At 40.2% G+C, this 14,048-nt stretch overlaps 1 protein-coding gene across 2 annotated transcripts; it reads left to right on the top strand.

Annotated features, from left to right (window-relative positions):
• The first annotated feature begins 297 nt into the window (after nucleotides 1–297).
• LOC118370389 (grpE protein homolog 2, mitochondrial-like) lies at nucleotides 298–12,161 on the top strand. 2 transcript variants are annotated; one of them, XM_035755366.2, is made up of 4 exons: nucleotides 298–539; nucleotides 8,123–8,267; nucleotides 8,433–8,514; nucleotides 8,851–12,161. In XM_035755366.2, exons 1-4 carry the CDS (start codon nucleotides 457–459, stop codon nucleotides 9,174–9,176), a joined length of 636 nt encoding a protein of 211 aa, XP_035611259.1. In that variant the 5' UTR covers nucleotides 298–456; the 3' UTR covers nucleotides 9,177–12,161. The 2 variants fall into 2 exon arrangements, with proteins under 2 accessions (XP_035611259.1, XP_035611258.1); XM_035755365.2 differs by having other exon boundaries at nucleotides 303–539; nucleotides 8,123–8,282.
• The last annotated feature ends 1,887 nt before the right edge of the window (nucleotides 12,162–14,048 follow it).

Here is a 14,048-nt window from a genome sequence, read left to right as displayed (position 1 = left end):
TAATTGTAATCTCACACATTCATTTCTTTTGACTGGTCATTTTTGACCGGGAACACCACAGGTGTACAAAAGTTAAATTAAACACCCCCAAATCATCAATTTGTGAGTGTAGTGTAGTGTAGTGTGAGTGTAGTGTTAGATGGTAGGGTATTTGATTTTTTTGTTGATAAGCAAAGTATAAAGGAGTTATACTCCAGTCTAGTAGGTGGCGGTAATGCAACATTTATTGGATGCCAACCACCGTTAAACCTCATCGAAGAAGAACCCACTCCAGCAAACGAACCCAGCTTTGCCCATCGCTTGTCTGTCTGGAAAGCCTCCGCAAATGAAAACTTGTGGTGGTGGGGAACGACCCCGCCCACAGCCGACGGTGTGCCCCTGCAAGTGCTTTCTCTCCACAGGTCTGGCTTTGTTCTGCTGTCAGTGAATGTAACTAGCTAACAGAGTCTGAATAATATGGCCGTGTGCTGTCTTTTCTTGGCTCGGAAAAGTCTCAACGGCGCCGGCAGATTACAACTATTTTTGTCGAATGATCACAGGTGAGGTTTGTCAACATATCCCTCTAGCTATTGAAAAAAAATACAGCGGGAACAAAAGCTAGCTAGCGAGCTAACGTTGCTTTTAGCAACATTAGTTCGTTTAATAGTGTTAACGGTTAGCTCACTTTTGACAGTTTTAGATTAAGTCAGTGTTCGCTAGCTAGCTAATTCATGCTTCATAACGAGTTAACTAGTTATTTGTAGGGAAGTCGAAGGAATGGGCTGCTGCCATAAAATAGCGTTCCATCCCAATTGGCGACAGATTTTCATGCGACTATTCTAAAGTCTGCATAAAAACAATGTGCATTTTCACACCAGGAATGTTTCCATCGTATTGACTAGTCTTTGCGTGATGATTTCAACATACATTTTGGGGTTAAATTACCATGTACCGAATAACAAATACAAGTTAAATGGGTTTCTATCGTATTTAACGAAGAAAATGTGCGTTATATAGCGAATGTGCCCGCTGATGTTGGCATATGCACTCTAGCCAACATCTTGCATATACAGTGCGGATGAAGGGAATAGCCTACATGATGAGATTAGTATGGACAAAAGAGCGAAATTATTTTTATTTGTCAAATAGCAGCCAAGCATCGATTGTCTTGTCACCAGAATAAAACCCTCGATATTTATGAAAAGGGGCATCAAGCCCATCACCTTGCACGTTCACCACCCTGTGAAGTTGATCATAATTTATTTGATCTGTAGTATAATAAACTGCATACTTTACCGAGTCGTAGTGGGAGGACCACACATGTCATCGCGTGACTCTTAAGTTTACTTCGATATGATGGTTATTATATCAATATGTGCGCATAAAAGCGTTTCCACCGCCAATTTTACCGACACAGAAAGATCTCACATTGTCTAGCATATTTTGTTTTGTTTGCATTTGGAAAGTTTAGGAGAAATCTGTAGTTCCACCAGGCCTGTGATTACGTTGTTTATCCTACATATACTTTACTCTAAAAGGTTGGATGGAAACCTGGCTACTGACATTAGAACCAGGATCTGCACATTCAATATGGGAGTTATTTCTAAACTAGATCGCACAGTTAATTTGTGCATTTAAAAAAATCTTTAGCTAAATGGTTAAACTAGTGAGAAATGTGATTATAGAATTTTTAAAAATCTTGAGTTTGCTTCATTTACTATCATCTTAAATTAAGATATAGCAAAATAATTGAATATGTAATTAATTTATATTATGCTCTTTTCCATGATGTGGACAGTATGTTATTACATGACATAAACACATTTTGACCACATAAAATTGGGGGGAATTACCTTTCTTTATACCTCAGTGGGAATTACACATCCCTTTTGACCAAAAATTGGGAATGTTAGTATAAAGCTTTTTGGTCAACAAGATCATTTGCTTAAAACGGATCAATATCTTTTGTTTTCTACTGTTGATTTTGTCATATGTGCTGGGGGTCGCAGGACTTACAACTCAGCTGTCATTTTCTTTATCAAATGGCACAAAAAGTTCAGGGGGTTTTCTCTATGAAAGTTGCCGGCCATACACACCAAGACACAGATTTGACAAACTATCAGTTAAATAGCAGCCAACTATTGTCACAGATTATGTTTACATACACACTAATAATTCAATATTAAACTGATTATGGCAGTTATGGAAGTCGTCTTGTAAACACCATACTCTGCTTATCTTGTTTGGCTTAAGGTAATGTAATTCGGCATTGCAGCGGCAAATTTGATCTGCATACGTGCAGCACCGTTTGCACCCTCTTATGTGTGAGTGAAGTGAGTTTGGAAAAACTGAAAGTATGCATCTTAGAAATAGTTTTCACATACAAATAAAACATTATTCACAAGAATAACATGGTCAATGTGGTAGAAAGTTTGTTTTGATTGGCGATTTTCTGCATTTATCAAAGACTCGGCTAGACTGATTTCAGAGGTGTCCATGTAAACAGGATTATTAGGGAAATCGTTATTCTTGCAAAGGATGTAAACATTTTAAACAAATAATTATATTAATCTGACTATTCGCATTATTGTATGCATGTAACTGCTCACTGTTGATATCCTATGGCAGATCTGACCAGCTTGCTTACAGCCTGCACTAGGGTCAGACAGCATATTAACTCTAGTGACTCCCCATCCCGCATGCAGGAGCGTAATCATTGCCTAACACTAATTAGCATAACGCAACGGACATAAATCTTCCTAGAAAATCTTCCTATTCATGAAAATCACAAGTGAAATATATTGGAACACAAGCTTAGCATTTTGTTAATCACCCTGTCATCTCAGATTTTCAAAATATGCTTTACAGCCAAAGCTAGACAAGCATTTGTGTAAGTAATAATAATAATAATAATAATAAGTTTATCGATAGCCTAGCATTATGCCTTGCTATCAGCAGGCAACCTTGTCACGAAAATCAGAAAAGCAATCAAATTAAATTGTTTACCTTTGATGACCTTTGGATGTTTTCACTCACGAGACTCCCAGGTAGATAGCCAAAGATTATTTTTGTAGGCGAAATAGCTCTGTTTGTTCTTCACGTTTGGCTGAGAAATCGCCCGGAAATTGCAGTCACGAAAACGGCGAAAAATATTCAAAATTAGCTCCATAATATCGGCAGAAACATGGCAAACGTTGTTTATAATCAATCCTCAAGGTGTTTTTCAAATATCTATTCGATAATATATCCGTTGGGACAATTTGTTTTTCAGTAGGACCGATTGGAGTAATGCCTACCTCTGTATTTTACGCGAGAGTCACCCTGGGAGCCATCAGGTGACCACTTGCGCAATGTAGCCGCCTACGGCTATTCTTTAACATAAATGCGTAAAACTACGTCACACTGCTGTAGACACTTTGGGGAATACGTAGAAAGTGTAAGCTGGTTGATAGCACATTCACAGCTCAATAGGGACTCATTGGAACGCAGCGCTTTCAAAACCTGGGGCACTTCCGGAGTGGATTTTTCTCAGGCTTCTGTTAGTTCTGTTATACTCACAGACAATATCTTTACAGTTTTGGAAACGTTAGAGTGTTTTCTATCCTAAGCTGTCAATCATATGCATATTCTAGCATCTTGTTTTTTTTCTCCAAAAATGAAAATACTGCCCCTAGAGTCGCAACAAGTTTTAAGACATTGTGGAGCCGGTGCGAGATATGGCTTGGAAAACATACCTCAATCCAGGGATGAGAAATGCGTTGTACTCCGAATTGCCCTTTATCTCAACTGTTACACAGAGAAGATTAAACGACTGCTAGTTTTTAAGTTAGCAGTCCTTCAATCTTCTGTGTAACAGTTGGGATAGTGGAACAATTTGGAGTACAATGCGTTTCTCATTCCTGGATTGAGGTACGTTTTCCAGAGCCAAATGTTACCGGTATTGATGCTGACGTCTAGCAGCTTTGGGTTGACTCTCTCAGGCAGGATGAAAACGACTACACCGACCATGATCCTTTGCTAGTTATGGCCACTTTTTTTGTGCCATTCAGCAAAATGGTAGGCTTCAAATTCATACTTCTGGCTTCATGTGCCATTGGGAGTTTTCCATAGGAATAAGTGGATGACGTCAGCGCTATCGCTATCTACTGGTTTTAATGTGTATGCTTTGAACTTCAGAGATTTGGCTTAACGTTGGACCAGAGCTAATGTTAGCTAGCTAACAAGCTTCTGGGTGCAGAGCAGTACTAGAATTAAAAACACTTCAAGTTAATAAATGCAATGTGAAACGTGAACTAGGTCCTTCTGTAGCTCAGTTGGTAGAGCATGGCGCTTGTAACGCCAGGGTAGTGGGTTCGATTCCCGGGACCACCAATACGTAGAATGTATGCACACATGACTGTAAGTCGCTTTGGATAAAAGCGTCTGCTAAATGGCATATTATTATTATTTATAACTAGGGTATCCTCAATTAACTTTTTCAATGCTAGTTATTTCTTCTCTAATTAAAAATCTCTGTCCCTAATTTCGGAATCATGCTTCGGAGGGGCGGATAACCTACACACACACAGGCAAAGATTTCCCCAAAACCTTGCATAAACACAGTGAATATAATGTAGGCCTACCTGTTTGTGTAACTTGGAGTAAACCGCCAACCAGGATAACAAGTCCCCTGCCTGTACTTCACATAGAAATGACTTAATGTCACAATTTTTTCACCCAACACTTTCCCTGGTTGCCACTACTCTTGCACTCTAAATATGTAATCTGTCTCATCACAATTTTAAGTCACGCCCCCAAAAAATATTGAGGTAGGGTGGCGTTTTATCCCAAGTTACTCTACAATTGACCAGTGTTACATTTTACCCCACTCTCCTCTATACACTCACTCACCAAGAGGTAATGTGCTTATCCATGCTGCTAAAAAGTATTTGTTTTAAAATGGTGCTGTTAGCGCATATTTAGAATTTCAGAAAAAAAGTAGGGATGGAAAGCTGGGATCCCCCTCTTCAAATCAAATTGTATTTGTCACATGTGCCAAATACGACAGGTGTAGACTGTACCGTGAAATGCTTACTTACAAGCCCGTAACTAACAATGCAGTTTTTAAGAAAAATATTTACTAAATAAACAAAAGTCAAAAGTTTAAAGAGCAACAATAAAATAACTATAACGAGGCTGATATTGATTCAATGTGTTCAAAGTGTACAGGTTAGTCGAGTTAAGGTAATATCTAGATAGGGGTAAAGTGACTATGCATAGATAATAAACAGTGAGTAGCAGCAGTGTAAAAAAAATCACAACAAATAGTCTGGGTAGCCATTTGATTAGGGGTATAAGCTGTAAGCCTGTCTAGGACTAGCGGAGCCCCTCACCAACAGTAAATTGCAGGGCGCCAAATTCAATCAACAGAAACCTCATAATTCAATTTTCTCAAACATACAAGTATTAGGCATCATTTTAAAGATAAAGTTCTCATTAATCCAACCACAGTGTCCGATTTCAATAAAGCTTTTCGGCAAAAGCAGATTATATCATTATGTTAGGTCAGCAACTAGTCACAAAAAGCATACAGCGATTAACCAAGCGAAGAGAGGAGTCACAAAAAGCAGAAATATTGATCAAATGAATCACTAACCTTTGATATTCTTCATCAGATGACACTCCCGGGACAACATGTTAAACAATACATGTATGTTTTGTTCGATCAAGTTCATATTTATATCCAAAAACCTCAGTTTACATTTTGCCTCTAAAACATCCCGTGAATTTGCACAGAGCCACGTCAAATCACAGAAATACTCATAATAAACATTAATAAAAGATACAAGTGTTATTCATAGATTTAAAGATATACTTCTCCTTAACCTCTTGCTCCTACCCGACACGCAGGCGTCCCATCTAGACATCTGGAAATGCAAATGCGCTACGCTAAATGCTAATAGTACTAGTTAAAACTCAAATGTTCATTAAAATACACATGCAGGGTATTGAATTAAAGCTAAACTCGTTGTGAATCCAGGCAACAAGTCAGGTTTTTAAAATGCTTTTCGGCGAAAGCATGAGAAGCTGTTATCTGATAGCATGTAACACCCCAAAAGACCCGCAGGGGACGTAAACAAAATAATTAGAATAGTCGGCGCTACACAAAACGCACAAATAAAATATAAAACATTCATTACCTTTGACCATCTTCTTTGTTGGCACTCCTAGATGTCCCATAAACATCACTATTGGGTCTTTTTTTCCGATTAAATCGGTCCATATATAGCCTAGATATCGATCTATGAAGACTGTGTGATCAAGGAAAAAAATAGTGTTTTATAACGTAACGTCACTTTTTTAAATTAAAAAAGTCGACGATAAACTTTCACAAAACACTTCGAAATACTTTTGTAATGCAAATTTAGGTATTAGTAAACGTTAATAAGCGATCAAATTGATCACGAGGCGATGTATATTCTATAGCTGTACGTCTGGAAATAATGTCCGGGTAAATCTCAACCAAAATATCCGGTCGGAGACCGGACGAAAGGCAATACCTTGTGTCCGTTTGACCAAGAAACAAATCGTAGGCAAATGACAAGACTGTTGACATCGTGTGGAAGCTGTAGGTATTGCAACCTCGGCCCCATTTAATGTGGATCACATTCAACAATGGGTTCTAGTGGCGCATGGATATATTTTCCCATTTTCAGTGATCAGATTTTCCTGCGCTTTTCGATGAAATGCACGTTCTGTTATAGTCACAGCCGTGATTTAACCAGTTTTATAAACGTCTGAGTGTTTTCTATCCACACATACTAATCATATGCATATACTATATTCCTGGCATGAGTAGCAGGGCGCTGAAATGTTGCGCGATTTTTAACAGAATGTTCGAAAAAGTAGGGGGTAGGAGTAACAGGTTAATGCAACTGCTGTGTCAGAAAACTTTAAGGAAAAAGCAAACCATGCAATAATCTGAGTACGGCGCTCAGACGACATACACAACCCATGAATATATCCGCCATGTTGGAGTCAACATAAGTCAGAAATAGCATTATAAATATTCACTTACCTTTGATGACCTTTGTCAGAATGCACTCCCAGGAATCCCAGTAAACACAAATGTTTGATTTGTTCCATAAAGTCCATCATTTATGTCCAAATTCCTCCTTTTGTTAGGGTGTTTAGTCTACAAATCGAAACTCACGAGGCGCGGGCAAGTTCAGCGGAAATGTCGGACGAAAATGACAAAATGTTATATTACTGGTCGAAGAAACAAATCAAACAATGTATAGAATCAATCTTTAGGATGTTTTATCATAAATGTTCAATAATGTCCCAACCAGAGAATTAATTTGTCTGTAGAAAAGCAATGGAACGAGAGGTAACTTTCTCATGACCGCGCGTCACGAGACCGAGGCCACACACATGGCTAGTTTCAGTGGAATATCAGGCGGCATTGGCAGCAAGAGCGCTCAGCTTTCAACTGGTTGTTGCATGGAGCAGCTCACAGAATTTAACGACGACCGGCCGTGACTGGGAGTCCCATAGGACAGCGCACAATTGGCCCAGCATCGTCCGGGTTATGGGAGGGTTTGGCCAGAGAGGCTTTACTTGGTTCATCGCGCTCTAGAGACTCCTTGTGGCGGGCCGGGTGGCTGCAGGCTGACCTCAGTCATAGATTGTACGGTGTTTCCTCCAACACATGGCTTCCGGGTTAAGCGGGCTGGTGTTAAGAAGCGCGGTTTGGCGGTTCATGTTTCGGAGGACGCATGACTCGACCTGTGGCTCCCGAGCCCTATGGGGAGTTGCAACGATCAGACAAGATTGTAATTAGGATAAAAGGGAGATAAAAAAAACTAAAAATATTTCAAAATAATTGGTCCAAAGTATTGGTTAAATCTTTGAGACGCGCAATTCAGTCATGTGCTGTTTGAATTCATTTCTAAAGTCTTTCCCCAAAAAACAACTAAATTGACTGCAAAGTAGGGCCTTCCTTGCAGAAGGATTTCATGATGATTTGTATTAATCAGGAGGGCATTTATTTTCCAAACTCTGCCATTACATGTAGGCCTACATTGTAGCCTACACTACAGAAACACTGCTAGCCAAATGGTCTCTTGCTAGGTGCACAATTGAATAGTGTTTTGCTTTCCAGGGCTTTGATTGGCCTGTACAGCACAGCGGCAAAGCATTGGGGAACAGGTGATAATTGCAATGGTGATGACACCACAGATGACTCCAGCCATGCGATGACCAATGTGAAACTGCTGGAGATGAGGGCCAGCAAGCTGGAGGAGCAGGTCAGGGAGCTCACGGTAAAGAGCCATGATGGTGGTGAGAGTAAGGAGGAAGATTCTTTGTCTTGACTGGTGCTACCTACAGCCGGTATAGATTTGTTTAGATTTACCCCTGGAAATACAAAGAATTTAATCACGTATGATGTACTATACTGTATTGTATTTCAGGAAAGATACAAAAGGGCCATGGCTGACTCTGACAATGTTCGAAAAAGAACTCAGAAGTTTGTCCAAGACGCCAAGCTTTTTGGTGAGATGTTTTTTCTCTTACCCTGACATCATACCTAGTATGGTGCCTCTACTTCAGTGGTATTCATTTTCGCCTGAATTTCTGGGGACCCCAATTTTTTCACACCAGAATTTCTGGTGATTCCTCCCCAAATCTAATGACATTTTTACATCAATAAATAACCTTCAATTCATAAAAGGAAAATAAACTACATTTACTACAAAATACATTTTCTCAATCAAATTGTTTTTCCAATGATCGTTCTCAACTTTTGTATATTGTTCCCCCCAAAGAAATACCCCCGCTTGCTCTACTTTGTGCAGTTCTAATTCCTCTCCCTTACCACCACTCAAACAGGGATCCAGAGTTTCTGCCGTGAACTGGTTGAGGTGGCTGACCTGCTAGAGAAGACTACAGACAACCTGCAGGAAGAGGAGGGCCAGAGGCTGGCTCAGGTCCAGGACAGGCTGCAGGGGATCTTCACAAAGCACGGCCTGAATAAGATGAGCCCTGTTGGGGATAAATACGACCCGTACCAGCATGAGATAGTGTGCCACACTCCTGCTGAGGGAGGGGAGCCCAGCACCGTTACTGTAGTGAAACAGGATGGGTACAAGCTCCACGGACGCACCATTCGTCATGCCCAGGTGGGCATTGCTGTGATGAGGCAGGAGCAGGACTAGGGCTTGTGCTCGTCTCTGCCCTCGCTGTAGTACTCTACTGTCTGCACCTTACAGTTTTTTCTTTGCAGCAATCCTTTGTTTTTGAATGATTTTACTGTTTTAGTGAGTTGTTCCAATTTGGTTAAGTTCTCATTATGTACAGTCATGCAAATAACAACTTATTTAACCCTTTTTCTATATTCTACAATCTGAAAATAATGGGCTTGTTCACATTCTTCTAGAATATAATCATTTTTAGATTGTGCCTAATCATGTGAATGTGTTAGTGTTTTCCATAAGTGCCGGTCGTCGGCTAAATAGCCGATAAGACTCATAGTAAGCCGGCTACTTCATAAACTAACTAGGCTTTTAATTTAGAAGTTTCAATTCGCTAGTCAGAAAAGTCTGTATAGCCTTCTCCCACTTGAATGAATGACATGCACCTTCTAGTGATGTATTGATAGGACAGGTACCTGTCAGTCAAAAAGTGAGCAATGACAGGGAAACTGATGGTTTGTCCCTCTGCTGTCTGTCCCAGCTCTCAATACCTATTATTTTTGTGTATACTGTGGTTGGCTGCAGTCTAATCTTTTCACGGAGAAGGGAGAGCATGATGCTTATTTTCCGTCTCCTGTGAGTGAATTAACACGTCCCATATAAAGTGGTAACAATGAGTTGAAATCCACTTATTGTTTTATGGCACATTCATTTTTCTTTTGTGTGTTTCATAGGCCAATACAGCCATGGAGTGATAGTCTGTTTGCTGTGCTTTGATTGACGAACTGCAAGTGTTTTACTAGTTTATAAAAGGTGTCGAACTGATGGAATAAAGTCAATCTCCTATATCCCTTCACTATTCATAAATAATACAGCGTAGTTATATGTCCATTGTATCGCATCGGGTCAAAGAAACAAAATCAATGCCTTTCTTTTGATCCTATCAGTATCGACACATGCTCCAATGACACACTTGGCGAATGTTCTTTCTGTGTGGTGTTTTGGGAAACGTTACATCTTTGGTTATTGTGGGAAAGATGCATAGTTAAAACACATGTAAGCCTTTTGTTCCTTTGGGAAAACGAGCCCTGGGAGGGAAAGTCATTAAACTATTAATGTAATTTAGCTGTGTATATTGGATTGAATCAGGACATTAGAATGTACCAGAGGCCACCAAAATAGAGCTTGTTTTGTAAAAAAAAATCTCAGGGGGCATGCCCACCTTGACCTCTCAGGCCCGGATCTCCCTGGCTGGCTGCTTTTTCTATTTGGCTGGCTACTTCATGTACTTATGGAAAACACTGGCGTTAGCTATTTTACTAACATTTAAAGATATGTAAAGGTACTTGAGGATATTGTTATAGTGCATATTTGCATAAGACTTGGTTGAGGAAAACCTTTTTGTTTACTAATGTGAATGGAAGATAGGTTTCCTTTAAGGACCCCTTATAATACTGTGAACATCTCTGGTTTCAGGTCCACATACCGTAATTGCTGGACTATTAAGCGCACCTGAATATAAACCGCACCCACTGAATTATTAAAAAATATGTATTTTGTACATAAATAAGCCGCACATGTCTATAAGCCGCAGGTGCCTACCGATACATTGAAACAAATTAACTTTACACAGCCTTTAAACGAAACACGGCTTGTAACAAAAATTAAACTGTAGCCTACCAAGAAAGTCATTGGTCACTATCTTCCTCCTCCTGTGCACTGAAACCACTGAAGCCATCTCCTTCGGTGTCGGAGTTGAATAGCCTCAGAATTGCTTCATCCGATGTTGGATCGTTTTCATTGTCGCTCTCGTCACTTTCATCCGGAGGCAAATTCCCCGCTGAGCTCATGCTGCCCCTTCAACACGCAGCTGTCCCGCCTTTCGAAACCCGTTGATGATAGTGGATTTTTTGACAATGCTCCACTCTGTCAGGACCCACTGGCAGACTTGACCATAAGTTGCTCTTCGCATGCGGCCCGTTTTAGTGAAGGATTTCTCCCCACTTGTCATCCAAGCCTCCCACTGAACAAGGAGCGCCACCTTAAATGCACGATTTACACTGATGTCGAGTGGCAGCAAATACTTTGGGCCATCTGCTTTTCTTCCCTCTGAAAGCTGTTGTTGTCTTTTTGCACTGACTCAGTTCCTCACGCTGCTTTCCAACGTCTTATCATCGACTCATTAAGGCCAAGCTCCCGTGCAGCAGCTCTATTTCCTTTTCCAACAGCCAGATCGATCGCCTTCAACTTGAAAGCTGTATCATATGCATTTCTCCGTGTCTTTGCCATGATGAGGGTGACAAAATGACTACCGTAATCAGAATGATGGGAAATTTGAGCGTGCTCGATTTACCTCACATTATGTGACGGTGCTCAGTTTTTTGGCGGCATGAATCTTGTGAAAGCGGGGAAAATCCATAAATTAGCCACGTCATTGTATAAACCGCGAGGTTCAAAGCGTGAGAATAAAGTAGCGGCTTATAGTCCGGAAATTACGGTACATTTCTCCCACATTATTATGTGAACTGTGTACATTTCTAGAGGTCACATTAATCACACTGCACATTGGAATTGTTTTGTTTTTTCTGTATGTGAGCAAGTAAGAATTAAGTTCTTGACATTAGAGAGAATCTGTGATATTAGAGGATGGGATGGTTATGTAGAATGTGCTGTTACCTGTAATTGTCCCTTATTATGAAGCTGGCACCTTTTACATTGAAAATGTTGGGATTTATGTATTTATATAGACAAATGTTTAACATTACCCACAGAGTATTGTGTATGATGCAGCTACGAAATAGGTTCAGTTAAAGCCACTTTTAAGAAGGATCTTTGAGCCTTTTAAAACATATAGATAGTATGGATAATATTTTCTATCAAGTAATTTTGCCTTTAAATGAAGCACCACACGTGTGGTTGAGAAGTTATGGTGTTCTCTAACAAACTATTTTGCTTTCAGACTACCAGAGTACATCACATTATTGCCTTAATAAATGTATTGGAAAAATTGTTTGTCACTTGAGTTTAGTCATTTGAAATGTGGAGGTGGGTTCTGCAAGGTGATCTGTTTTTAGATTTGGAAAAGGGAAGTTTGAAGCAAGCCCTAAAGTTGGAAGAAGAGAACACCAGGAACATGACATTTCTTGCTGGTCGAAAAGGGTAGAAAGATTGAGTTTTTCTGAAGGCCCGGTGGGAGTGAAGATCGGTAGTCCTACTCCGCAGCCTGAGTATCAAACATTATTTGTGAAGTGGACTTTGTCATTAACCATGTTTCCATCCACAGTTTTTATGCAAGTAAAGTCATACCGTATATATATTTTTTTAATGACAGCTGTGATGGAAACAGTTTTGGTACAATTTTATAAAGGCTAACCGATAGTGTTTGTTTGACATGGTGGGATCTTTGTCAAATTAATTATTTGAGAAATGTCGGTGGAAACACCTTTGTGTGCAAATATTTATATAATAACCGTCATATCGAAGTAAACTTGGAGTGACATATGGTGTGTGGTACTATTAGGCTGATGATTACATAAGTTATGAACTTCACAGGGTAGATAAAGTGCACAGTGATGAGTTTAATGTACCTTTCCAATAAATATTGAGGGTCTTATTCTGGTGGCATGATAATCAAAGACTTGCCAGTTGACAAATATAAATTATATTGCTGTGTGTGCAGGAGGGCATGGGACGAAATGGTGTAGTTTCAACTGTAATTACCAATTGGATACCACGGAATTGGGAGACATCTGGGGATGTCTAAACATAGACCTCCTGACATTTGTGGCATTCATTGCCACAGTTAATAACTGTACAGTACAAGTGATGAAGAAATCAAAGAAACTGGACATATTTGTGGCTCCAGCAGAAACATTTCTGGGCCTGCAGCGGAAAACTTTAGGTTGCAATGGTAACCCTGGTTCTCTGATAGTATGAGTGAGGTATTTCACTTATGGGATACGCCCCTAGTGTATTCGTCAGAAGCCTTTATTACACTACGCCAGCCATAGTTGGCTGGATGTCAAGACGTGTGCATTGGGGAAGGGTGTCCCTCCTACCCTATAAAAGGTCAGATGCAGTGTGTCTGAGTCATTCAAAAATAAGCAACACCTCTTCTTCGCTCAAGGAGGGTGGTCAGGTGAAATGCCTCACGCGTACTATCAGAGAACCAGGGTTACGGTCTTAACCTAAAGTTATTTTTCAAGTATTTCGGTATTTCCCTCATGGGATATACTGTCTCCTGTATTGCCAGACAAGCTCATCCTGATGACCGACTGCCCTGTGCGATATATCACACAAATGGGCATTTCCCCTCAGAAGATCCTACACATAAAACAGTATGTGCCAGACTCGGTGCAGTGACATCGAGTCTATAAAATTTTGCAAATGTATGAGGTGAAGCCCAACTCGCTCTTGATCAAATATCTTGGATAGATATGTCCTTAAATAAAGCCCAGGACGTAGCCATTCCTCTAGTAGAATGAGCCTGTAGCCAGCAGGAAACATAAGACCTTTACTCTCTTACTAGTGAGCGCTTTACCTGTGTAAGGTTTCGCAGAGGAAACAAACAGGTGATCACATTTCGTGAACCCTTTAGTCCTGTCCATGTAGATGCGTGCTTACTGGGAACAACATATGCAACCGTTGATGTTCCAGTTCTTGCGCTGTCTTAAATGAAAGCATCTTCAGATCCACCTGATCCAGGGTCTCAAAAGGCTGTTGGCATAGAGCATCCAAAACAACTGACAAGTCCTGTGACGGGGCAAGCTTTTTGGATACTGCACGGGGTGTTGCCCCCCTGTCGTGCTCCCAAATCCCACATGACAAGCCAAAATAGCTGCCAGATATACCTTAATAGTAGAAAAGGGCTCTCCTTTGTCTAATAATGCCTGTAGA

The sequence above is a fragment of the Oncorhynchus keta genome, chromosome 12 (assembly GCF_023373465.1).
Source record: "Oncorhynchus keta strain PuntledgeMale-10-30-2019 chromosome 12, Oket_V2, whole genome shotgun sequence".
NCBI lineage: Eukaryota > Metazoa > Chordata > Actinopteri > Salmoniformes > Salmonidae > Oncorhynchus > Oncorhynchus keta.
Note: the sequence above shows the minus strand (reverse complement) of the source record. Positions and strands in the feature narration are given on the sequence as shown.